Source organism: Mytilus galloprovincialis, chromosome 4, assembly GCF_965363235.1.
Source record: "Mytilus galloprovincialis chromosome 4, xbMytGall1.hap1.1, whole genome shotgun sequence".
NCBI classification, from domain to species: domain Eukaryota; kingdom Metazoa; phylum Mollusca; class Bivalvia; order Mytilida; family Mytilidae; genus Mytilus; species Mytilus galloprovincialis.
In genome coordinates this window covers 102,914,747-102,942,545 of record NC_134841.1, presented here as the reverse complement: position 1 = coordinate 102,942,545, position 27,799 = coordinate 102,914,747, and the positions used below count along the sequence as shown (strand labels likewise).

At 31.6% G+C, this 27,799-nt stretch overlaps 2 protein-coding genes across 2 annotated transcripts in view; both read left to right on the top strand.

Annotated features, from left to right (window-relative positions):
- The first annotated feature begins 461 nt into the window (after positions 1–461).
- The window catches only part of LOC143073678 (RNA-binding protein 8A-like), a 244,701-nt gene continuing 217,363 nt past the window's right edge, over positions 462–27,799 (top strand). Inside the window, exon 1 of the mRNA XM_076249405.1 lies at positions 462–478. The gene's annotated coding sequence lies outside the window, so the exon portion shown is untranslated. The remainder of the gene's footprint in view (positions 479–27,799) is intronic.
- LOC143073672 (high affinity cAMP-specific and IBMX-insensitive 3',5'-cyclic phosphodiesterase 8B-like) overlaps positions 19,297–27,799 on the top strand; it is a 147,895-nt gene continuing 139,392 nt past the window's right edge. Inside the window, exons 1-2 of the mRNA XM_076249390.1 lie at positions 19,297–19,414; positions 25,733–25,891. Of these exons, the coding sequence (XP_076105505.1) occupies positions 19,361–19,414; positions 25,733–25,891 (213 nt within the window). The 5' untranslated portion in view covers positions 19,297–19,360. The remainder of the gene's footprint in view (positions 19,415–25,732; positions 25,892–27,799) is intronic.

Sequence of the window (27,799 nt, the reverse complement as noted above, 5' to 3'; positions counted from 1 at the left end):
GTGTCCGATTTTCTCCCACACGAGGGCTTGAACTCCTTGTGATCATTGGCCGCGTCGCCTGCTCTCTGTGAGAGAGAGCCAATCAGCGGCGATCAGGATAATGAGTCTGCGCAACTCTCTTGTAATTGTCTAATCAAACACGTGTATTCAATTAACACAAATCCGATAATAATTAATTAACATCAATTAACATCAGTTTACATCATTTAACATCAATTAACATCCGGAACTCCTCCTTCTTTAGCTGCCAATTTAAATCAAAATTCCCATATTGCAAAGCGGTGTGAAAATTCCGGTTGACGATCTTGATCGAGGAAGACGTTCAGGCGTTAATGTAGCCTTCGTAGATCAGCGGAATATAACAACTGAATTATTCGGGTTACGGTCATTTATACAGGTCTTAACAGGTTGTTATCTACGTCTTTGATTAGCCTGGAAACCTGGCCCAATCATACTGCGTCGCCAGGACCCCAGGCTACGTCTTTGATATGGTCCCTTGGTGGCCCTTGACGACGCAATTATATTTGTTTTAAAACGACCACTGTACACTGTGTGTATCTGGGTCAATTATAACGTGGCATTGTATGTTGTCTCGATAACATGTGAACTAATTATGTTTGAAGATTTAACCACGGGATACTGAGTGTGTATTTCATCATAGACTTATGGGAGAGAAGATTCTGGTTAACATATAAATATTAGATCGGAAAAAAGAAAGATAATATTCTTATCAAAAGTATTCAATCGGAATCAAAGAAATATATACAAAATATAGACAATAGACAATATTTTATTCGCACAAACACATTTACATTAAATGGTTATGGCATACAAGATTTTAAAGACAATAAACTGACAATAGTTAAATTGATTATAATTATATTAGAGTGACAGTGGTATTCACAGCGAAGAAGAAAAAGGCTATAAATATCAACATTACAATTAAAAAAAGAACACAAACAAAAATTAGGTTGCATATTAAAAAAAGTTATACAGATGTTCTTAATAAAAGACAATCATTAATATACTTTATGGTGATTTTTATAATGTCTGGTAGACTGCTATTTAAAAGTACAGTCAAATGATTTAGTGTTATAGAGGACTGCAATTTAATAAAATTGAAATTAAGATTTTTATTAATATTTTGTATATAGGTATCCCTTAATGATTTATAGCATGGACAGATTGAGAAGAAATGGTATTCATCCTCAATTTCTTGTCTGTTACAGGATAAGCAAATGCATTTACTTCTTTCAATGTTGGTATAACGCCCTCTTTCAATTGCTAGGGAATGCGCACTTAGTTTAAATTTACTGAAAACTGATTGGTCGGTTTTGAATTTACATATATCAATATATGGGGGCCTTTTTCTAATTCTTTTAGTATGACAAAAGAAATTTAATTTTTCACATTTATTGATAGAACAATTCATAATTTGAAAAGCCTGGTCATACATTCTTTGTTGGATACTATTTATGTGATATTTTAAATTAAAAGTATTAAAAGTGAGATGACCGAAACCTAATTTATTTAACCAGTCTTTTACAATGTTAACCCATTTACTTGTTTTCTCTACATTATTATATATTTTATGGACTAAAGTGTTAGGCGAGTTTACGATGTCGTTTAGAAATTTTATAGCTGAAAGGTGAATTTTAAAGTACAAAGGGATTCTGTTTGTCTCAGTTAAACAGGCTACATTTGTTGTTTTGCACTGTACATACTCCTACAATTTCTTCAATAAATTTAATAGTATGAAATTCAAAACAGTGTAGCTGTGGCCATTGATTGACCCATCAAAATCATCCATTGACTGGGACAATTTACGTGAACGTTTGTCTGTAACAACCACTGTTCATGACGTACCTACGATAGACATTTAAACTGTGGGGTCACCAAAGGTTTCTTAACGCCTTTAATTATAAAATAATTCGAAAAATTAATCAGGAATAACCTTTTGTGTTTTGATTTATATAATTGATATAAATCAAAATATCGTGTTATTTCTGATTAATTTTTCGAATTACTTAATTAGGTGTTGAGAACCTTTGGTGACCCCATAGTTTAAGTGTCTTTAAAAGTACATAGTGAGCATTGGTCGTTACATACAAACGTTCACCTAAATTGTCCCAGTCAATGAATGATTTTAATGTGTCAATCAATGGCCACAGCTACACTGTTTTGAATTTCATACTATGTAAATGTTCAAATGGATCTGAATCTTTGAACACTTGGCTTACACCCCAAACTTCACTACAATATATGCTGTATTTATGTTTCTGAAGAAACTAACAATGATTGAAATCAGAATATTTTCAGAGTTGCAATTAAGAAATAAGTATTTTATATTACAAGATACTCTGCTGTGGTATTTTTAAATATTCTTTTGTAAAGAAAACATAAAAATTAAATGTAAATAAATTCTTGCATCCTACAAAAAAAAATGTTTATAAACAATAATCATTATATTTCTAAGTTAATTATTTTATACCATTTTAGTATTTAGGTTTTATGAGTAATTATTATTTATTTTTTGTATTGTAATATATCCATAAAACGGAAAGTACGATAAATTTAGTAAATATTTAAATTTTAAACGGTCGTGAATAAAAATACTTGTGTGTTTTCAATTCATAAAGCATGATTTTAAATCCTTGCAACTCACAACAACCGTAAAAATAATTTACAATAATCACAACAAAATTTAATTACAACCATAATGTTGATTATTTCATACCGTTTTAGTATGGATTTAGAAGTCTTTGCTTATATTTTGTATAGTAATATATTCACATAGTGGAATGTTAGAATTTAAAAGTAGATTTATTGGATAAATAAACTGTCCATCCGTAAATACTTGACGTTCGTGTTTATTGATATTATATACAATGTATATTCAAAAGAATTTGAAAATAAAATAATAACAGGAACGTTAGTTTTTTATAAAATTTTAATTCAATTTTTGTTTGTTTGTTTTAATAGTTTAACCGTATAGCATCTACATATTTGTACTATATGGTACGGTTTTGAAAATTGTATTCAATGTGTTGACCAACTATCCTACACCTCTTGATGCATTCACATTGTAGATCACATTTCAAAAGCACACTATCGAGGCTTGTATAGGGTATATTGGGATACGGGATATTTGCCATTTTAATTTTAGGGATATGGGATATTTGTCCTAAAAGTAAATGGGATATGGAATATTGATGCATTTATAAGGATATTGAATTTTTAACATGAAAAAAAAAATAAGTGGAATTTAAAAGATGAGTACAGAAATATTTACATCTCACTTGATAAAATTGCCCAAAAAAGTTTAATATTAAAGGTCATTTTAGTGCTTTGTTGATTTTTATTGAGTTTATGGTCGTTTTATTTAAAAGTCATCCAAACCCAAGCGAAAAGTATTGATCTATTTTCGATATTTATATGCTCATATGTACTGATAATTTTAAAAGTATTTGTTTTGCTTTCCATACTTCGTTCCTTATTGTTAATTTTCCTTTTTTTGGATGGTGATGTTCCTTTGGCACTATCTTATGGTGTTTGTATATCACAACACCTCCGCTATGCCCGTGTCTGTTGTAACGTTTTGGATTTTAATGAACGAAATCTATGTATTACTGGTAAATTATTAAGTCAGGGATTTCGTTACCACAAATCACTTAAAATCTTAACTAAATTCTAGATTTGGTTTTGAAGTTTGGGTCTACCTGTAGAAAACTTATTTCAAACGGAATATCACATCCTCATTTTTACGAAGATGTTGTTTACCGTGCCATTGGATGCTGGATGTGTAATGATTGATAATTTAGTCTCAGATGCATTACTTTTTATTAGTTGTAATTGGCTTTGAACTAGCTGTCAGTAACTGCGAGTACTCTCAGATCTGTACTTGGTGTCTTTTTGTTGATGGGATGTAGAAGTACTCGGTCACGTCCACTCTCTGTTTTTATACGCCCGTCAAAATTTTGACGGGACGTATTAAGGTATACAAATGTCCGGTGTCCGTCTGTCTGTCGGTCTGTCCGTCCGTCTGTCTGTCCGTCCGTCTGTCTGTCCGGCGTAAACATGTCGCACCGTAACTTGAGAACGACTTATCCAAATTTCATGAAACTTAATATAGTTGTTTCTTATAATGGTCAAATGATCTGTATACTTTTTGGTGAAAATCAGATTTAAACTTTTTGAGTTACGGCACTTTGTAACTAAAACAGGGGTATGTTTTTTTATCTCAAAAACCATTCTTGATTATTGCTTAAAACTTTACACACTTCTTAGTTATATTAATCTTAATATCTGTATACTTTTTGGTGATGATTAAAAATTTCATTTTTGAGTTATTGAGTATTTCGTAAAAAAGGGGGAGGGTTTTTTTTACATGTCGAGCTGTATCTCAAAAACGATTTATGATTATTGCTTGAAACTTTACACACTTCTTTTTTATATTAATCTAAAGATCTAGATACTTTTTGGTTTGATTCAAAATTTTATTTTAGTGATATTTAGTTTTTTGTAAAAAAAATCAAAAAAACAGGGTGTCTCAAAAACAATAAATGGTTATTGCTTAAGATTTTCTCAGAAACTATTTATGATTATCAGAGGAGGGACGACACTTTGCACACGGCACGCAGAAACGGATTATATTATCGATCACCGGAAGTTTACGGTTCATTAACAAAATGGAAGTCGAAGTGGTCACATCAAAAAGCGTCTGTTTAAATTCTTCAAATATATGGCTTTTCTGCATAGAAAAAGATAAATACAGTGTGTCAATGAGAGACTGTCCATCTGTGCAAGTAAATGCACGGGTTGCTCATATCAGTCCAGCAGATAAACCATTGATAAGACGACGAGTGTTGATGGCGGATAGCAGTTGTCTGACGTCGTTGTACAACCAACCCCCACCACAGTTACTGCTCATCACTAACTCATGTGATTTTAAGGTATTATTTTGTTACTATCTATGTTTATTTATAAATCGTTTTGACCCTGATATACAATACGTCTTTCAATGCCTCGACGGCATGAATTAATTTAATGAAAGGACCGAGTTGGGAAGTCAACATTGAACTTAATTTTTATTAAATTATATAGAGCCATCAATTTATTGTACATATCGTTTTTGCAAGTAATATTGTACTCCTATTGATAGAGTTTCAGGGTAATAGCAAGTTTGTTGTTCCTGAGATACCAACCAGTAGTCATTAATTGTTTTAATACATAGACATGACGGACCAAATCATTTTCAAAAGACCACATACATTAGAAAAAAACACACTAATAGTAACAATAAACACGCACATGATGAACTATTTTTGTTTTTGCCCGTGTCATTGTTGTACATAGCCATGTCAAAAACGGGGGGTCCAATTATAAGTCCTCATTTAAATGCATTGATCATCCAAGAAAAAGGGGGTTAAAACTCCCTCTGGATCCGCCACTGATATAGTTGTTAGGTTTTAGTTATTTAATGTCTTGGTTATTAATTATATACTAAAACCATATCGAGTTATGATACGATAGATTATTTATATCAATAAGACAATATAAAGCAACTATTATATGAAATTTTAATTTTGTTTCAGTTCAACAAAGATGCAGTTTCTAAAGTTTTCAGTGATGGGACAGATTCATTGGCTGTGCTTATTTGGTCCTTTGTTATGATTCCTGGAGCTCAACTGAGATCCCAACCAGACCATTGCAATGCAGTCGACCTGCCAGGAATGCCAGTTTGTGATTATGAAGATTTAAACTGTTCATGTGTACGCGGAACAAGTATATTCTCAACAACTTCAACAGATCAACAAGATCAGAGTAAAAGTATGTGTATGCCTGTAGCTGTCAACATGGACGATAAAGTTAAAGTAGACACTGTTCAGTACACAGTTACAATACCAATCAAAGGTTCAACATATGGTGAGGAGTACCAGAACAATCTAAAATTTGCACGTACCTCCATTAGATTGAAAAAAGAAGTTTTAGTTGAACTGTCACGTGAGACAGATAACCCAAAAGACAAAAACGCTATTGTAATCAAGGCAAACATTGATGGTCAGCTACACCCCCTAGGTTATGTAGGACTTCAGCATATCCCCAAGGTTGCAGCAGCAATGAAGAAAAATGAACTAGTGAAAACTACAGTTAAACATGTTACCTCATGGTTTGTGAAAAACATTAATGAAAGAAAGTTAAGAGGTTCTCTGTTGCTATGTAAGACGGGCAAGTGGCTATCAGATGCACAGGACAATATGTACAACTCTGAGTTCTGAATGATTATTGCATAAAACTTCCACATAAGACGTCGGGCGTATCATGCGCTCATGTCGCAGATGTTTATTGTAAGATGTATTTCTATTTGTATCCATCTGATGAGTTAAGCCTTTTTCAACTGATTTGTATAGTTCGTTCTTATGTTGTACTGTTACACCACTGTCCCAGGTTAAGGGGAGGGTTGGGATCCCGCTAACATGTTTAACCTCGCCACATTCTGTATGTATATGCCTGTCCAAAGTCAGGAGTCTTTAATTCAGTGGTTGTCGTTTGTTGCTGTATTACATACTAGTATTTGTTTTTAGTTCATTTTTTTATACATAAATTAGGCCGTTAGTTTTCTCGTTTGAATTGTTCTACATTTGTCATTTCATGACCTTTTATAGCTAACTATGTGGTATGAGCTTTGCTTATTATTGAAGGTCGTACGGTGACCTATAGTTGTTATTTTCTGTGTCACACGGTCTCTTGTGAAGAGTTGTCTCATTGGCAATCATACCACATCTTTTTTTATATTATAAGTTCATATGCATTGATAATTTTCTTGAAATAATCTATAGATTTTTATTAGATGTATCCATCTGATGAGTTAAGCCTTATTGTTGTCAATGTTTTTGTTTTTTGTTTTGATGCTTTATATGATTACAGGATATTTTCTAGTGTTTTACCTCTTATTATGTGGCGAGGATCTTCAGAGGTCTCCACGTTTTACAGATTGCTTTGATGTGCAACGGCTGTTTTGCCAGACAAGCTGGGGCCGAGGGATGTCAGAGCACGTCCCATATCAAAAAGTAGATATTTCGTCGTTTAAACTATGTTAATAACGAATAATTACTAAATAATCAATATAAATTAATATATTTTTTTCTATTACTGGTGTTGTGAGGAAGGAAATTAAAAAAAAAAGTAACAAAAATATTGGGATCTGTGTAATTCATAAAGTTCAAGATCACAGAGTCAAATGTTGTGTTATTTCTTTGCAAAACAAGGGCTGTGCAAATTTTGCCTGCTGTAAAAATATTGCAACAGTTAAGTGTAATGTAGGTACATTAGCAGAAAGCTTTCTTGTGTTAAATTTTGAGTTATTGAACTTGCATGCTAAATATCCACTTTTTGATATGGACGTGCTCTGACGTCCCACAGTCTCAGCTTGTCTGGCAAAACAGCCGTTGAATGTCAGAGCAATCTCGGACAAGAGACAGGATTGAGTCCTTCTGTTCTTTCCAACATAGGTTAACGTGTAGGAAGAAGTTTCTTATCAATGAAAGAATCATGCTATCAAAATGAAATTAAACAGTCGTATGCATCACGGTTTGAACAATTAAAAAAAAGTCTGAAATTAGACCCCTTACACTAAATTTATCGTTTAAGATCACACAAAGAGAGATTGTTATGTATACAAGGCTCTAAGATGGAACACTTCATCTTTTGGACACATATATTCTTATTTAACACTGGAAGTATGCACTGTAAATTTCCTTCAACACAGTTTGTTTTCCCAGTCAAAATTGTTGACGTTGTGATGATGAGGAAAAAAATGGGCTTGGGAATGAATTTATAATGATTTTTTGGGATATTTCAAAATAGTTTTAGGGATATGGGATATTTGTACAAAATATTTATTGGGATATTAGGGGTAAACATTATAGGGATACGGGATATTGGGATAAAAACTTAATGGGATATGGGATATTGATACCCCCCCTAAACAAGCCTCACTATCGGTTTGCGTTCTCAAAAATTCCGGATAAAATGTCAATGAATCCGGAGTCAAAACATTTAATGTAGGCCGTTTGACATTCGAATTCAACTATTAGATTAAGATATGTAATGATGCAAATGCGTATTCTTTTCCTTAGTATCAGTGAGATGCTTTCTATGTAGTAGAGAATTGATAAGAAGTAGTGGATTCGTAAACGATAATCAACGAGCGACTTTAGTCGCGAGTTGATTATCGTTTTCGAATCCACTACTTCTTATCAATTCTCTAGCTTAACCCATTTCTAGTCAAACCGACTATCTGTTTCATGATCTGACAATGAATCAACTGAATTTCATGACAATAATTTCGTATTTTGTCTTTTTTATTGTCTAATAGCTGGAACTGACTAGATCCACACGGTTCACATTTATATTTAACTTAATATAAGTTCAATTTAACTTAAATGTGTTGTTATCTTCCCTTTTTATTACCAGATATTGTATTTGTAAATAATTATTTCATTCAATGCTGAATCATTACAAATAATTTATATTGATTAGATTTTAGTATTTATAATTCATTCAAAAAGACATATAATTAATATATAGATTTTTAAAAATCTTTTTTGGAAAGTTAAAAAAATTTAATAACCAACATATAGCAACCTTTAATATTTAGATATATAGTATTTAGCAACCCAAGCATCAAATCTATTGCAGTTATATCTTCCATTTTATTGTAAATATTACACAAATGCAAAATGACTGAAAAAACTAAATGAAGTGTAAAATTCACAATAACACCACTTCACTAGACACAAGTTGATGATAAAAAAGATACAATGATTGGTCTTAATTGAAAAATCATATTTAAATTTTGTTTAAACTGCTTCCCTTTCATTTTGTTTTGATTTTGTTAACGTTATTACATTTGGCATCCATCGTCAATCAGTTAATGAACTAGTATTATTTGTGGTACGCATTCTGAAACCCAATCAGAATTACGTTTGCTTCAAATGTACAATATATAATTATGTAAATTTTGAATTGTATCATGTAAGCTGTTCATAGCCGTGATCGTCTAGTCGTTGGTACCGAAAGAAAAAAATGTGAGATCAACAGTGCCGAGTTCAAGCCTAGTACCCGGAATGATCTTTTTTGTAATGTTTTTCTCTACCAAAATATTGTTTTCAATCTTAGAGGTATCTATATTTCATTTTTACTATAAAGTTGACGATTTTGTTTCTGGTTTCACCGTCAAAGAAGTATTTTTACAGTCGTAGCTTATCACACTTTATTCACATAAGAGTCAATTAAATGTTGATTTATATTTTGACCATTTATAATCAAACAAAGAAAAACTAAGTGATCATAGTTTGATATCATTATAATCATAAAACCAAAAGTAAGCATTTGCTATGATGAAAAGGGAAAGGCCTTGTACCTTAAAAGTGATAAGTGTAATGTGTACATGGATGTTTATTTTATCAAGGAATTGTACTAATAAGAAATATTAATTTTACAATTCCTTGATTTATAGTGTTTATATATTTTATTAGATAACAAAAAGACAGAAATACAGTCTATTGACATGCATTGGCAGATATACGCTATAAGAGTGATATTTAAATAATAATTTATATCAGCACTTGTGGTCTAGTGGTATCATGCATGGACTACAGACTTTACTGTCGAAAATACGCGCGAGTTCGAACCTTTCATTAGTCACTCGTTTTTGAGAGGATAAAATATCATAAGTTATAAGTTCTGATATAAGTCATCTTAAGTTAACATGATGGTCAGTGGATTCTTGAAAAATAATCCACTGTTAGAACAATAGACTGACGTCAGAGAAATGGGTTAATTACTATTTCGTGCGCTAAGATACTACTTGCATGCAATACTATTAAATTCACTCGTGAAAGCTTATTTTCGTTTTTGTTATCTAAATTTAGGACACGGAAGAAAGAGCTTCACATATGACTTTCAAGCATGGTCATCATTTCTAACGGTATTCTGACCTCGAGTTGTTTCTCTTTTGTTTCTTTTTTGAGTCACTGTCCTATTATAAACTTTGACCTTTTCGAAAAGCTAAGGATTGTCTACACAAGGAATAGATTCCTTAACTTTGTAATGTATTTAGCCTTTTAACTTTTTTCATTCGAGCGTCACTGGCATGGTGCTTTTTTGTGTCTACTGAACTCGTGTCTGGCGTACATCATTTTATTTCTGGTATCTTTTTATATCTACATACCTTTTTATATAAATTTGGTTATTTTGAAAGTGTGTACAGGTATTCATAAACTTCTGAATTAAGAAATTCTTCGGCAAAACTAAGTTTCACTGTAGAATGTTTGAATTGATTTAAGTAAAATCAGGAAATCCTTTTTAAAAATTTGAGATGTTTTATGAGACCAAAATCTGTCTCTTCATAAGTGGTCCCAATCAATTGTATGCCACAGGTTGCACCGCATACAACATCTACCGTGAGTAAAGACAGCTTCAAATACGAGTTGAGAATATAAAGGCATTCATGTAGGAAACAAAATATAAAGATATGATAGATAAAATAAATGCATCCAGAATTCCACATTATAAAGCAAACTGAGTAGGTTTGTGCAATTTGCATAAGTCATCCGGTTAGTAGAAATTAGGATTTGCCAAAGGATTATAATCGGAAAAATTATGTACATTCCCAAGTAATAAATAAAATAGTCGAGCTTTAAAATAACTATTCAAATAGAAGCTGTAAATATATACTTTCAACTGGCTTCTTATATTCACAGTCAATTATTTCAATTCAAAAGCAAACACAAATTCAGCAACAATTTTTTGGTGACCTCTTAGGTTCATGTATTGCTTTTCTTTTTTTAAAGAAAGCAACTTGTTTTTATTAATCTAATCAAGAACCCATAAAGGGCATCATTTTACAACACAATATGATTGGAAAAGGCAAAACAGAAAACAAATACCATACTATAACGTTATGGACAGGATCAGAGCCTAACACAACATGTGTTTATATAACTATTATATTAAATGTTATAACAATAAAATATCATATTATTTCATATATTTTGTTTACATCTGGATCTTATTTCTAAACCTTTAATAATGTAATTTCCTAGGCACATGAGAGTAGGTAAATGCTCATTTGTGAACAGCCAGAAATATTTCTTATCATTAGGTAGTTCTTTAAAATTAGTACAAAAAGTGATAACGTTATCAAATAATAATTTCCTCTGTTCATTGTATAATGGACAATTTACTGTAAAATGGGTCTCATCTTCAATAGAATTTGATCCATTTGATAAGCAGTGATGACATAGACGTTGAGTTCTCTCTATATATTTTTTACTATATCTATCTTTCTCAATTCTAAGATCATGAGCACTTATTCTCATTTTACATATAGCTCTTCTTATACTAAAATCTTTAATTGATAAATAAGCCTCCCAGTTTACAAAGTCGGTCTTGAGGTTGAAATAATTTTCTAATTTACTATTACCTTGTGATAAGGTTTCAGACCTTTTGACCAACCAAAATGTTTTCAAAACTATTACAAAGTTTACATTTTACAAATTTAATTAATTTATTGAGCTTTGTATCTAAATTTTGTATATCAAGTGATTGAAGTACATATTTCATAGATGAATGCCAACAATTAATGTTTTCTGCATCTAAAATTTTATTGCAAACATAAGCATCATAAAGTAACCCTTTGTCCAATTTGTTAAGCCTGTGTACATATTTTACCATAGATATAATGACAGAAAAATAAAGAGGAAATCTTGCAACCTCTGATAACACTGCTAAATTTGAGGCTTTCTTATTTACACCAAGAATATACTTTAAATATCTGAAATGTGATTTTTCCAAAGTTATATGTTTTATACTATACTCTGATACATTAGTCTTAAATATTTCTAAACAATTCAACTAAATATTTTTATCGTAAGATTAATTTTAGATTGTCTTAACAGCTAAAAATATATGGATTTTTGACGATTTTCTAGTAAAGAAGATCAAAGAAAGGTTTGGAATTTTTTTTCTTTTTTTTTTTCAACTTTAAATATTTTATTCCACTACATGTTGTGAACAATGCCCCTTAGCGCTACAACAATGACGCTAAGGTTCCTCCCGGTATTGTTAATTACTAATAAAACCAGGGGATTTGATTAGCAAAATATATCTTTTATTTATATCTTGTGTTAGTTGCATTTTACAAAGTATTCATACGAGCAATACACAATACATATATATTATTCGGTGATCCTATAAACAATCATATAAAAGTAATAGATAAAAGAACACCAAATAACCGGATTTTGCCCGTCATTTGTTTTGATTATATAAAACTAGTTTAAGAATTAAGGCAAACTAACGGTTGCATCTCTATCAGAGTGAAACTTTTCATATGATGTTAAATAATAGAATTTATCTTCAACAAGCCATATGAGCAATTTTTTTTTGCAAATTCTTTCATTTCATAGAATATTAGAAAAAAACTTTTCATTTGAAGTTTATGACCAGTTTATTGGCACACAGTGGCAAATAGTGTATGCATATTCAAACCGAGAACAAATTAAAAATGAAAGAAAAAACAATAGGCAGGTTCTGTATTAAAGGAGTCCGGGATTAGAGTCGGAGAAATTTATATTGCCACGGGAAATGAGGGTATTTTGGATAGGGATAAAAATTAAGCATTGTAACAGATCACCTGTGGATCTCTCAAAAGAGTTGTTGCAAGGGTTCTAAACGTGCAAGGCTAAATTTGAACACCCTGCACAGCCAAACGGACGCCCCACTTTGCCGAAGGTTTTACTGTCGGTCAGAAGAAGATCAGTGGTGACCATACTTCTATTCCCAATCACCATTGGGGACCCGGCTCTATAAAGCACATTACTGTAAAAATTGGGAAATGATACATAGGTTTTAATAAGAATTAGTGCGCAGACACAGCAAAACTTCTTAATCATTATCAAGGTATAAACTAGTATACCAGTGGCGGATCCAGAACTTTTCCTAAGGGGGGCCCGCTGACTGACCTAAGGGGGGGGGGGGGGGCCGCTCCAGTCATGCTTCAATGATTCCCTATATAATCAACCAAATTTTTCCCACGAAAGGGGGGGCCCGGGCCCCCCAGGCCCCCCCCCCCCCCTGGATCCGCCTATGTATACAAAAGACTCGATACACAAATTTGAACTCAAATTTATCATAAAATATAATAAATAGGAAAAATTGTTAAATTATCCAATGAAAAACATTCGTTTACAAAGCAAAGGAATGTGTTCAAAAGAATCTGCCCAAATTGGAAAGTTAAAAGATACCGAGTTATTCCAATTATTTTGCGGAAAATGATGACAAAAGTCGGCACTTATATTCAAATATCTGCCAAGGCATCCAAAGTTTTAAGCAGACCATGTTTAAGTTTTAAATCTTAAGTTCTAATATCGGTTTTTGATATTTTTTTTGTAAAAAATGCGGTTTTTGAAATAACAAAAAATCCCCAAAAAGTATCGAGTTTGTGCCTTAAATAGAATGAAATTCAAAACAGTGTGGCTGTGGCCATTGATTGACACATTAAATTCATCCATTGACTGGGACAATTTACGTTAACGTTTGTCTGTAACGACTGGTTTTGATAAGAAAATAACACTCTGTAAAAAATAGATCGATAAGGCAATTAGTTACATTTGTACAGTGTATCCAGTTTCATTACATAAGGGAAATGCATTACCTGGTATCGTTTCTTTCGTTGACTAGTATATATACATGTTAATATGTTACAACTAAAAAAGATACGACAGACGTTTGCCATCTAAACCGCACTGTACTTAGGGCTAACAACACAATTTGTATATGATTCGTTTCATTATTAGCAAAACAATATTGAATTGGTAAATTTGCGTTAGCAGAGTCGCAGAGTAAAATGCATCAATGAAAAATGTTTTATTAAATATTGACAAACGAACTCGTGATGGCGTCGGTAAAATTATGAAGTAAAATTTCAACTTCACCACTTGGAATTCTTGCTTAAATAGCTTCATTTCAACAGCAGCAAATTTCAATCAAAGAATTCGTTATACTAAACGTAAGCCGTGGAATATCGTATCAACTATGAAAGATATATACTCCATATGCAGGCGCTGTTGAAATGTAGCTTCATAGAAATGGAACGTTCACAATTGGGAAGCTGAAATCATCACTTTTTTGTAGACTTTTGATATCCACCGACCGCCATTATCAATTTCTAGATGTAAGTGAAGATATTAGAATGACAAACTGTATCTGCTGTATCCTTTATTTCAAGTTCGATGGAATTGATGAGTTCAACATAGTCACCAAACTTTGAATCGTTTAGTGAGAGGACATCATCTATATAGCGAAAAATGCTAAAGTCTTTTTATTTTTCCTAAAAAAATGATCAAAGAAACAAGTTGAAAAGAGGAATACAGTTGGTTCCCATGGGAATGTCGATAGTTTATTTAAAATCAAGTCCTCCAAACGTTGCCAATCAAGAAATCAATTATCTCGATAATTTTGGTTTCGAAGATTTTTTTTTTTTTTTTTTGATCAGAGAGATATTTCATAAATTCGTATTGAATTTTAAACCTGATGCCTTTTGTTATCTATTATTCATGTGTTTCTTTGCCTAATACGTTCTCCTATTTGTTTGTATTGTAGTCCTGTATTATTATGTTGTCATTTTAATGTTATATTTAACAATGCCATTAAAGTGAGAGGTTTGACATGCCACAAAACCAGGTTCAACCCACCATTCTTTTCTTTAAAAATGTCCTGTACCAAGTCAGGAAAATGACCATTTTTATATCATAGTTCGTTTCTGTGTGTGTAACATTTTTACGTTGTGTTTCCGTTGTGTCGTTTGTTTCTCCTATATTTGAGTGTGAATTCACATCACTATATAAAACGTGTCACGGTACTTTTCTATCCCAAATTCATGTATTTGGTTATTCTCATCGGATTTTGTCTAATGCTTAGTCCGTTGCTGTGTGTGTTACATTTTAATGTTGTGTCGTTGTTCTCCTCTTATATTTAATGCGTTTCCCTCAGTTTTAGTTTGTTACCCCGATTTTGTTTTTTGTCCATAGATTTACGAGTTTTGAACAGCGGTATACTACTGCTGCCTTTATTTTTCGAGTTATCCCTCACATAGACAAGATACTTGTCTCTACGTTGGTCATTCCTTTATATGGTTGAAACAAAGCAGGACCAATATTTTTCAATTTGTCTTTTTAGTTTGTAATATGGACTACCTGTGTACAAGGGTTTTTTTACCAGTTGTAGGCACATTTTCTTGAAAACCATAATAGAATGATAGAAAATATCATAAACAAAACTGCCTCATGACTGAAAATATCTCTGCGGAGTTACTGCCCTTAAATGCCGATGTTTGAGTAATTCTAGTGTTTCCTATTAGTAATAAATGGACAGAAATTGTAAACAGCGAAAATTATTATTGTTAGTTCATTAGATCTATAAAAATACCTAAATAACGGAATCCATCGATAATCTGAACAACTATAATATATAACAAACTCTAAAAAGAAATAAAAATGCAATATTGCCAATAAAAAAATAGTAATATCTTTTTTACTAGATAGTGTTTTCGCCATTCTTTTCAAAACTGTGAAAGATAGGTACTGTTATCAGTAAAATGTATAAGAACACAAAAGTTAAAAGAAACAATCTAGAACATACGATTTGGTACTGTGAAAAACAATCTATATCATATGACTTGGTACAGTGAAGAAACAATCTAGAACATACGACTTGGTACTGTGAAAAACAGAAATCAAAACAATCTATATCATATGACTTGGTACAGTGAAGAAACAATCTAGAACATACGACTTGGTACTGTGAAAAACAATCTATATCATATGACTTGGTACAGTGAGGAAACAATCTACAACATATGACTTGATACAGTGAGGAAACAATCTAGAACATATGACTTAATACAGTGAAAAACAATCTAGAACATATGACTTGGTACAGTGAAAAACAGAAATCAAAACAATCTATATCATATGACTTGGTACAGTGAAGAAACAATCTAGAACATACGACTTGGTACTGTGAAAAACAATTTATATCATATGACTTGGTACAGTGAGGAAACAATCTACAACATATGACTTGATACAGTGAGGAAACAATCTAGAACATATGACTTAATACAGTGAAAAACAATCTAGAACATATGACTTGGTACAGTGAAGAAACAATTTAGAACATATGACTTGATACAGTGAAGAAACAATCTAGAACATATGACTTGGTACAGTGAAAAACAATCTAGAACATATGACTTGGTACAGTGAGGAAACAATCTAGAACATATGACTTGATACAGTGAAGAAACAATCTAGAACATATGACTTGGTACAGTGAGGAAACAAACTAGAACATATGACTTGATACAGTGAAGAAACAATATAGAACATATGACTTGTTATAGTGAAGAAACAATCTAGAACATATGACTTGATACAGTGAAGAAACAATCTAGAACATATGACTTGATACAGTAAAGAAACAATATAGAACATATGACTTGTTACAGTGAAGAAACAATATAGAACATATGACTTGTTATAGTGAAGAAACAATTTAGAACATATGACTTGATACAGTGAAGAAACAATCTAGAACATATGACTTGTTATAGTGAAGAAACAATCTAGAACATATGACTTGATACAGTGAAGAAACAATCTAGAACATATGACTTGATACAGTAAAGAAACAATATAGAACATATGACTTGTTACAGTGAAGAAACAATATAGAACATATGACTTGTTATAGTGAAGAAACAATTTAGAACATATGACTTGATACAGTGAAGAAACAATCTAGAACATATGACTTGTTATAGTGAAGAAACAATCTAGAACATATGACTTGATACAGTGAGGAAACAATCTAGAACATATGACTTAATACAGTGAAAAACAATCTAGAACATATGACTTGGTACAGTGAAGAAACAATCTAGAACATACGACTTGGTACTGTGACAAACAATCTAGAACATATGACTTGGTACAGTGAAGAAACAATTTAGAACATATGACTTGATACAGTGAAGAAACAATCTAGAACATATGACTTGGTACAGTGAGGAAACAATCTACAACATATGACTTGATACAGTGAGGAAACAATCTAGAACATATGACTTGGTACAGTGAGGAAACAAACTAGAACATATGACTTGATACAGTGAAGAAACAATATAGAACATATGACTTGTTATAGTGAAGAAACAATCTAGAACATATGACTTGATACAGTGAAGAAACAATCTAGAACATATGACTTGATACAGTAAAGAAACAATATAGAACATATGACTTGTTACAGTGAAGAAACAATATAGAACATATGACTTGTTATAGTGAAGAAACAATTTAGAAAATATGACTTGATACAGTGAGGAAACAAACTAGAACATATGACTTGGTACAGTGAAGAAACAATTTAGAACATATGACTTGATACAGTGAAGAAACAATCTAGAACATATGACTTGGTACAGTGAAAAACAATCTAGAACATATGACTTGGTACAGTGAAGAAACAATCTAGAACATATGACTTGATACAGTGAAGAAACAATCTAGAACATATGACTTGATACAGTGAGGAAACAAACTAGAACATATGACTTGATACAGTGAAGAAACAATTTAGAACATATGACTTGATACAGTGAAGAAACAATTTAGAACATATGACTTGGTACAGTGAAAAACAATCTAGAACATATGACTTGGTACAGTGAGGAAACAATCTAGAACATATGACTTGATACAGTGAAGAAACAATCTAGAACATATGACTTGATACAGTGAGGAAACAAACTAGAACATATGACTTGATACAGTGAAGAAACAATATAGAACATATGACTTGATACAGTGAGGAAACAAACTAGAACATATGACTTGGTACAGTGAAGAAACAATTTAGAACATATGACTTGATACAATGAGGAAACAAACTAGAACATATGACTTGATACAGTGAGGAAACAATCTACAACATATGACTTGATACAGTGAAGAAACGATCTAGAACATATGACTTGATACAGTGAAGAAACAATCTAGAACATATGACTTGTTATGGTGAAGAAACAATCTAGAACATATGACTTGATACAGTGAGGAAACAATCTAGAACAACTGGTGTTCTTTAACCCTGCTTACTGCCATTGGCGATTGCTAAATAAAATTAACAAAATGGATCTTAATATGAATTTAATACTAAACAGAAAACAATTAAATATATATATACCAATGCTTATAAAGAATGAAGAGAACCAGAGGTGGATTTATGGGGGAGGTTCAGGTCCCGGCTCCCCTTTTGTTGGCAAATTTTGCTGATTATTTAAGGAGTCATTGAAGCAAGTCTGGAGTAGGCCCCCTCTTAGGTAATCAGTAGACCTCCACCCTCTGAAAAATTCGGGATCCGCCACTGAGAACAGAGGATGATATCGTACACAGCTACTTTTGCATAGGTACCATTTCTGTACTAAAAATACGTAGTACTGGAAATTTACTTTAAATATTTAGTGCTATTTCTTAACTTTAAAATTATTGTAATATTTAGGTACTTGTATTTTAAAGTACTTGATTTGTACTAAATATTTCGGTACAGAAATAATACAACATTCCATGTTTCAAAATCATAATTTTAAGAGATTTGAAATAGAAAAACTTTCAAAATGCTGAAAATGTAACGGTAGTAACCAACAATCTGTAGTACCTAAATTTCAAGTACGAATTTAGTACTGTAAAATACAGACCTGTACCTAAATATTACAATAATTTTAAAGTAACAAAATAGTACTGAATATTCAAAGTAAATTTCCAGTACTACAGATTTTTAGTACAGAAATAGTACCTATGCTGTGTAGCAAACTCAGTAAAAAATAATCATGAGAACTATAACCGTTTGACACAGTTGGTTTTAGTGTTATTTTGTTTACTTGGAACCAAAACGTCAAACTTGCTGACCTTATTTTTATTCTTTAGTGACGTAAAGCCTTTATAACGGCGATGAGATAGACAAGATTAATTAAATAACCACTTTATTTCAACATTCTGGTCCAATGAACAATTAGCCCTATGCCTCATTGGGATGTAGTTATAAGTCTGTATTACAAAGCATTACTTTACACGATTAAAAGATTAAACTATATGTAAAAAAAGAAATATATTTGACAATTGAACTCGAACCTTCAATAATATAGGTTGAGTTTATGGGTCACTTTGAAAAGACAATATAGATACATGAAACTCTGCAAACAGGATACGCACACGCATGATCTTTTGTAATATTCATGAAGTTCGCCAAGGTCGTTTTACCGAATGGGCGATATCCGAAAATGTCCGCGGTAAGCAACTTTACATATTATTTTTCTATTTATTATGCTTTATTATTATTAATATAATTTCAATTAAGGTAAAACAAATCGACTTCTCGTTAGTATCATAAGACTTAACTTAAAAATTGCATAAAAAGAAACTTTTGTATATATAGTACAGAATTATAAGATTTATAATAGGAACTTGTACATTGTACTCTTGCATAATTTGATATATAGATTGAATTAAAATATCATATATATATATTATAATTAATTATAACGGGATTATCGTCTATAACCTATAACCATTTAATACAAATGAAAGGTCTTAAGAAATATAAACCAAGTTAATAATTGGCCTACTGATTACTTTCTGTTTGTGCGAATCTATTCAAAAAATTTCAAAAGTTTATTCTAAAATGTTACAAGTGTTTTTCCTATTATCACGAAAACTATATATGATAGATAGCAAATATTTTGGGCAAAAGAGGTTAGCAATCAAAGATCTATACAGTAATGCCAATACAACCAGAACCATTGAGTGACCCCTTTAGGGGTTATTCCATGTAAAGTAATGACGTTTTACTTTTTAAGATCTTTTAAGTGTTTTGCTGATTACCTCAAAAACTAAAATAGCTATGTAGAAAAATGTATATAGGTAAAACTTTAAACAGCAAAAACAAACATGCACAAAATAACAAGGTCTACTAAAATGCTCATACGGCAATGACCAAAAACAATTTGATGACCAATTTAGGAGTTATAGCCTGAAAGCATGATTTCATTACTTATATTTTCGTGTCCGTTGTATACTCCTCTCAAAGAAATCCTTCCTTGCCTAATCTTAACCAAATTAAGGGTGAATGATCCTGGATGATTCGCATATGAGTTGTTGTGCCATTAAACGATGATTTTTGACAAATTTCTTGTTTTTGCAAATTATTCCGAAAATTATCATAGTAAAGGTAGAAACTGGCAGATGATTAGCTATAAAATTGCCAGTATGACCGACCATTTGGTTGACGCCTTTAGCTTTTATGGTCTTATGAAGATTTTTGACAATACTTTATGACGTTGTCACGACAATTATTTCAAGAACTATAACCGATATATAAACAAATTAAGCAGCAAAACATCATTAATTTCGGACTTAGCTGAGAAACCTAAATAAGTAGATGAGTCCTGAAGGAATTATGTTCTTTTTTTTGTGTTTATGGTACTTATCTCAAAAACATTTTAAGGATAGATAAAAAAAATGTATACAGCAAAAATCATCAGGAATACAGTACATATACAAAGAAAATGCCATAATGGTCCGTATAACACTTATCAATTCAAAGTTTTAAAAAGTTTTGAAATTTTGGATTTTTGGAATTTTGATCAAAGTTTCAAAATATCAAAATTTCAAATTGTGTAAAAGTTTTGAAATTTTGAAATTTAACCAAATTATTAAAATATTAAAATTCTAAATATCGTTTATAAATTTGATAGTTTAGGATTTTGATCAAACTTCTAAAGTATTAAACCTTACGTGCAATGTTGATTATTTCACTTTTTGAAAGATTGATTTTAGGGGAAACAGGAGTAACAGTAAAAACTGAACAACTCGCAGTAGGTCAAATAGTATGTTTAGGTTGAGCATGTATATATATTTTCTACTGAACTCTAAGCAATAGAAAGGCTCAATACACGATGTATTATCTCTTTTGATTTAAATTTTTTCTGTTTTGCTCTACGACTTCTTACTTTCCGAAATCATGTTGGCTGAAGAATATATCATTTAATCTGTTCTTTGTAAGTTGTTGGCCCTTAATATTCAGCTTTGAGCTTTCATTAAGAAGGTCGATCCAGAAAAGCGCTTCGGTCGTAACTTGCAACGTTATGTTTTCATTTTATCGATTGTATATGACGATCATAATTGTATTGCCTTGTATCAATGATTTTAGTTAATATTTTTTTTTGGTACGGTAGGAATACTCAGTGAATGCATGGTGTCCCAATTAAGGTTGTGCTAGTCTACAATGTGGGAGGTTTTTATATATATATCTTATTTACGCTGAAATTAAGAGTACTAAGACCAAATATTAGTAGATTGGAGCCAAGATACTGTTACAAGGTATCTACATAAGCTCATCATAGATGGATACCGGGATATAAATTTTGCCGGTTTTTGCGCCAGACGCGCTTTTCGTCTACAAAAGACTTATCATTGATGCTCGATTCAAATCAAGTTAAAAAGGCAAATAAAGTCAAATAAAATTAAAAAGGCCAAATAAATTAAACGTTTATATCAAACTTATAGCTCTGGTTTTGTAAAAGTTGAAACCATTCATATCATATATAAAAGTATACCATAAACATTATTTTCAGCATTTATATGTATGAAATAGTTCCCGCTGTACTACATTAAGCGCCCATCTATCTATTTGTAGGTGTCGGCATTTTGAAAATTGAAAATAAATTCTTTTCAAATTAAAGTTTATATCAGCGATATACTTAATAAAATTGCTAGCACTTCGACAAAACAACAACAACAACAACAACACCCCACTTGTAAAGTTAAATGGTTGTTCCCTTCTAGACAACGTTTGGACTGGTTATCATATACGTACATGTAGCTCCATTATGGGTCCTAGATCAACCACTGTTTTTAAATAGTAAATAAAAGGAAAGGGAATTTTTTGTATTATTGTTCCGTATTTGCATTTTGTTATTTGAACATTTTTAAGTTATCGTACGACAATCGACTTTTAGCAAACTAAAAGAACACAGGTACATCCAGTCAGAATGGGGCGTGTAAAGAGAAGCTGTCAGCTGCATGATGGATTTTTCCATTTTTGGCCATACACCAATGTTTTTCTCGAAAAAACAGTACAATGTAAAACGCTGAATTTTAAGTAAAGAATTGAACTGCGGAACGCTGAAAACTGAAATTTGAAAGTCAAGAAAAATAAGAACGTGAAGTGAAGTTAAAACATACCAAAATCCATCTATAAGGGCTACTTTGTCCAAGGGAGTTGAATCCTAAGTTTCTTCGTAATTTGTACGTAAACAACCTATTTTAAATTATCGATTTTTTGTTGCCAGTGACGCATATTTCATGAATGTTCCGGAACAAATTAGCAAGAAATACAACAGGGAGAGAGTGTGCATAATGAAGACATAATCTTTCAATCAGTTTAATTGAGGTCTGGAGCTGCGTATGGCAGTAACTGCTAGCTTTATATATAGTAGTCTTTTGTTAATTTATTATCATTGTCATTAGTTTCGTTTGTTTCCTATTCTGACATAGGACTTGTATTTCTTTTTCAAGTGCGTTTTACTGTTCGTATTACTGTGTGTTTTTCAATCTTTATTGGCTAGAGGTATAGAGGAGGGTTGTGATCTCACGAAACATGTTTAACCCCGTCGCATTGTGCGCCTGTCCAAATTCAGGAGCCTCTGTTCTTTTAAGACTTGTGTGATTTTAATTTTAGTTCATTGTTATATTTCGAAGTTTAGTATGACGTCTATAATCACTGAACCAGTACACATTTTTGTTTAGGGGCCAGCTGAAGCGCGCCTAGCACAACGTACATTAAGTATTCCTTCCGTGTTATTTCTTGGAACTGAAATAAATCAAGGCAATATATTATCGTCATGCAATCGATAATAAAGAAAACATAATAACCGAAACCATGCGTTTTTTGAGTGAAATGCAGAACATTTGTGTGTCATTACAGAATATGTTGATAGTACTCTGTTGTAAATATTGTTACGTCTAAAATGTTTAGTAAACATGTTGAACAGTGGCAATACAATTTACAGTCAGAGAAACCTTTATCTGGTAAAGGTGGTAACAAACTTCGTACATATAATTTATTTTTTTGAAACAGTTTTGAAACGGAGACTTATTGTAAAATTCCAATGTCATTTTCGCAAAGGAGTTCTTTTGCCAAATTTCGATGTGGTGTAGTATAACAGGGGTTTTCGTCGTTCCTGTTATATTTAGAATTCGGGGGGAAAGTCACTGGATAAAGTCAACAAAACTAAGTTAAGCTTTACGATGGTTTATATATAACTTCTTCAATAGTGCAAAACATTAATTACAATAAAAGTTCAACGGTAAATATTCCGGAAAGATACAACAAATGGTAATTCCAATAAATGTTCTATACTAAACACAATGAATGTCACTGTAAATGCACGGCGTCCGTACAGCTTGACCGCTGGTATCCAACTGACCATTTACATAGAAACAATCTAAAATGAATTACGTAATCTTACTTAATCATAACTACATGTACTAATGAAACTTGTCACGTAATGCTATAAACGAATAATACAATTAAAACATATATACGATAACAAGAAACAGACAATGCTAGGATTAAAATGGATTAACTTTTTAACATGTAAGCTGACAATTTTGAGAACAATAGTATCTTGCTTTTAGATAAAGTTTGAATGTCCACGAAATAAACAAAGCGGAAAATATCGCTGTCACAGTAGCACCACTAAGAATCGAAACGGGGAGATTTGAAAAAAATAATTTTAAAAGATCGAGTCTGTGTTATTGCATGGATATTTTAGAAGATGAAGCCCATGTTATTTTATCGTGTCCTTTTAGGCTATATATAGGCTCTATAAAAGAAAAAAAATATTTGATGAAGCAACACATTTTAAAAAGTGATTTTGTGTCTTTTGATGATAAACAGCAATTAGTGTTTTTATTTGCAGATAATAATATGATTCGTAGCTGTGCCAAAGCCTGTAATCTTATTTTAAATAGACGTAGAAATGTTTTATACAGTAAATAATGATCTCATAAATATGTTTTATACATTGTAATAGATGAATTCTTTATATAATGTGTTTAACGTTATAGTCTCATATTATTAAATATTGAATTGAATTGAATTGCATTGGATGAGTATTTATACCATAGTTCTTAAAATTGAGAATGGAAATGGGGAATGTGTCAAAGAGACAACAACCCGACCAAATAAAAAACAACAGCAGAGGGTCACCAACAGGTCTTCAATTTAGCGAGAAATTCCCGCACCCGGAGGCGTCCCTCAGCTGGCCCCTAAACAAATATATACTAGTCCAGTGATAATGAACGCCATACTAATTTCCAAATTGTACACAAGAAACTAAAATTAAAATAATACAAGACTAACAAAGGCCAGAGGCTCCTGACTTGGGACAGGCGCAAAAGGGCTTGTCTTTATAAAAACAAAGCACTATAGAAAACTATTGAATTTTTATTGTATAAATTTTCCTGAAAACTATAATAGATCGATTAAAACTGTATAAATAGGGAAACTGAATGACCAGGTGTACAAGAGCACCACCAGTGCAAATATGGTTGAAACCATTGGAAGACTCAGTAAATAGTAATTCCCAAAAACTTGTGGGTGAGCGTCATATTCTTATGAGCCTCTTTTTCTTAATACTTTCAATTACTTGTATACGTTCTACGTTGTATGTCCTGTCAGAACGTGGGCTATATCCATTATACTTATATTTGTTAAAACAAATATTTTTGTATTTGTAGAGACTTGAGCACTCCCCATCTGATCTGTTGAGCAGACCCTTTAATGAATATAAATCTAGCAATAACAATTAAAAAAACTCGTGATATTTTAATATACTGTTTTACAGTGAAATATTGGCCTTTGATTAGGAATAAGCATATTTGATTTTGATTTTTGAATTTAAAAGAATCAACCGGAGAAAAAAATCAAGAAATAAATTTTCACCACCTTTTATTTTTGAATTATCTTTCTTTGTACATTAAAAACATTCCCGCGACATATGCGGTTGAAAAAAAATGAAAACAACGTTCTAAATTTAATTCGACCGAAGAGCTTACCTTGATTTACATTAATCAGGAACACCCAAAGCCGAATAGTTAAAAGCCAACGATGTATGGAAACCTAAAAAGTTGAAAAGCTAATGCCAAAAAGGGTAATAAAATTAGCCGTAAATCCACTACTTTAAGTGATAATTTTATGCGAATTTAATGCATATACTTTTCATCCGAGCTTTTGAAAGCACACTTCGAACGTATATACATTGGCTAACTGTTCTTCAGACTTTTTAAAAATAGTTGAATAACATGTCTCTGATTTTTTCCAATTATTCGCGCGGGAGATATTTTCACGAATTTTACTTGATTGCAAATTAGCGAAAATTCACTTTTCCTGTATTATATTTGTCATGGGATTGGATTTACGCAGGGATAAATGTTGACATTTTATTTCGGTCATATATAAACATACCATTTATTTCTACAATGAATATATACATCTCAGTGACTCATATATTATTTCCGCCTTTCCTATTTCTATGTGATTTCAGGTATCAGATACAATATCAGTAGTTGGAGTTACTCCCCGCTATATACCCCCGACACACGACAGGAAACATGAAAGACACGACAGCAGTAGTAAACACCATGAGAAGAAGAAAACAGTCAAAAAATCATACTTCAAGAAGAAAAAACGAGAAGAAAAAAGGGTATGGTTGTGTGGTTTTTGTACTAACAATCATAGATCATTATAAAACGGCGTGAGATCAGACGTTTGAACTTTTTGAAAAATCATTTGTTTTTAATGGAAATGGTTGCAAGTTGTAAGCAAACGTACATTTGCGTTTTTTCTATAGATCATTTGAGCTGCAGTGTTTTATCACGTTCGTTTCTTTTCCTTTGTCCGGTAAATTTAGTGATAAATCAAGTATCCATCATATACGGAGAGCGAATGTCATTTTTCGTTAAAATGCGGAATCATTATACGTATTACACGTATACTGTAGATATTCAATGGATTATTCACAGCCATGATAGAGAATACAATTGAATTCAATTTTGCATTTGGCTGTAGGATGTTTTCATTTATCTATGTATTTTTGTATTTCAACGATGTTGTGACCAAGAGAATTACCTTCTTGATACTCTTCTGATAATTCCATATCTTGTATGTTGACATTCTAATTTTTTTATTTATTTTTTTATGATATATTCTCAGAAATCTTGTCTGATTTTTCATACTAGACAAAAACGTGTGATTTGTGACAATATTTTTTTATTGTTAAGTTTTCAAATTTTGAAAAGTTTGCAAAATGAATAATATGGATTGTGTAAACATCTGACTCCAGTACTAACTATTTTATCAAAAACTCTAATTACATAAAGAATCATGAAATGCCGTGAAGAATTTAAAAAAAATAAAAAAAAAAAAACGGAAGTATAGCGGTTACACTAAACAGAATAACATTACAGACATTTTTGACTATGAAAAAAATAAATGTTAAATCATCTACAGCCGACTGCATTGCGTGTGTGGGAAAGATAGAATCATTGGTTAGCTTGTTTGTTAAGTGAACCGTGTAGTCATTATTAGATAAGGTAAACTACCGTCCTTTAAGAGTAGACTAGTCCGACAGATAACCAATTTATCTGTCTGTAGGACTAGACTACTTTGAAAGCAGGGTAGTTTACTTGACCTAATAATGACTTCACTGATCAGCTAACAAGTAAGCTAACCAAGGATAATACACACTCAATGCAATCGGCTGTAATGAAATTATCGATTACAGATATATTCTAAAAACAAATTGCTAGAATTTGTCTTTCAAATGTCGTAAATACTGCAGTCTCGTTACGCACGTTATTGCGTCAATACTGTGTATTCAACAAGTCAACACTAATAAACAGCTTTTCTATAAAATCATAACAGTAAAGATATATACAACTTATATCCATAGACTAGACAGGTAAATACTATTTCGAAAAAAAGTGCAAATTGTTTTATCATACTTTACTATAGTCTAAAATAAGGACAACATATTGACAAAACGTCAAAAATATGCGTGTCAGACGTAACAGACTATACGCATAATAACTTTAGCAGGGGTGTTTGTGTTTTTTAAAACAGAGTTATATCCACGAAAATTCGAATGAATGATATGCTTTATATATAAAGTATTACAATATTACTGAATATGCGTTACTGTAACGATCAACGCTATATTTTGGTAAAAACAAATAGTGGTCATTATGGTCAGATTTTGGAAAATGTTAAGTTATCAAAATTTATAGGTTTTAAAATATAAGATTATATGATATTTCGTTTGTGTAAATTATGCTCACAAAAGTACATACATAGACCATATCAGAATCGAATTTTTGCAGCACTCACACTTCATATGAAAATGCAACGGCTTCTGGCAAATGTCTTGCAAGATGTCCAATGTCGGATTTTGCCGCTTTTTACAAATAAATTGGCATTTGCGACGCTATTCATTGAAAATTTAGATTAGTTGCATGCTACATAGTGCTTTTCCGTAATTGTGCTTTAACTTTGCAAAACAGCTACATAGTTTTTAATAATTTGCGTAGTCAAAACGACTTCGTCTTTAAAGAAA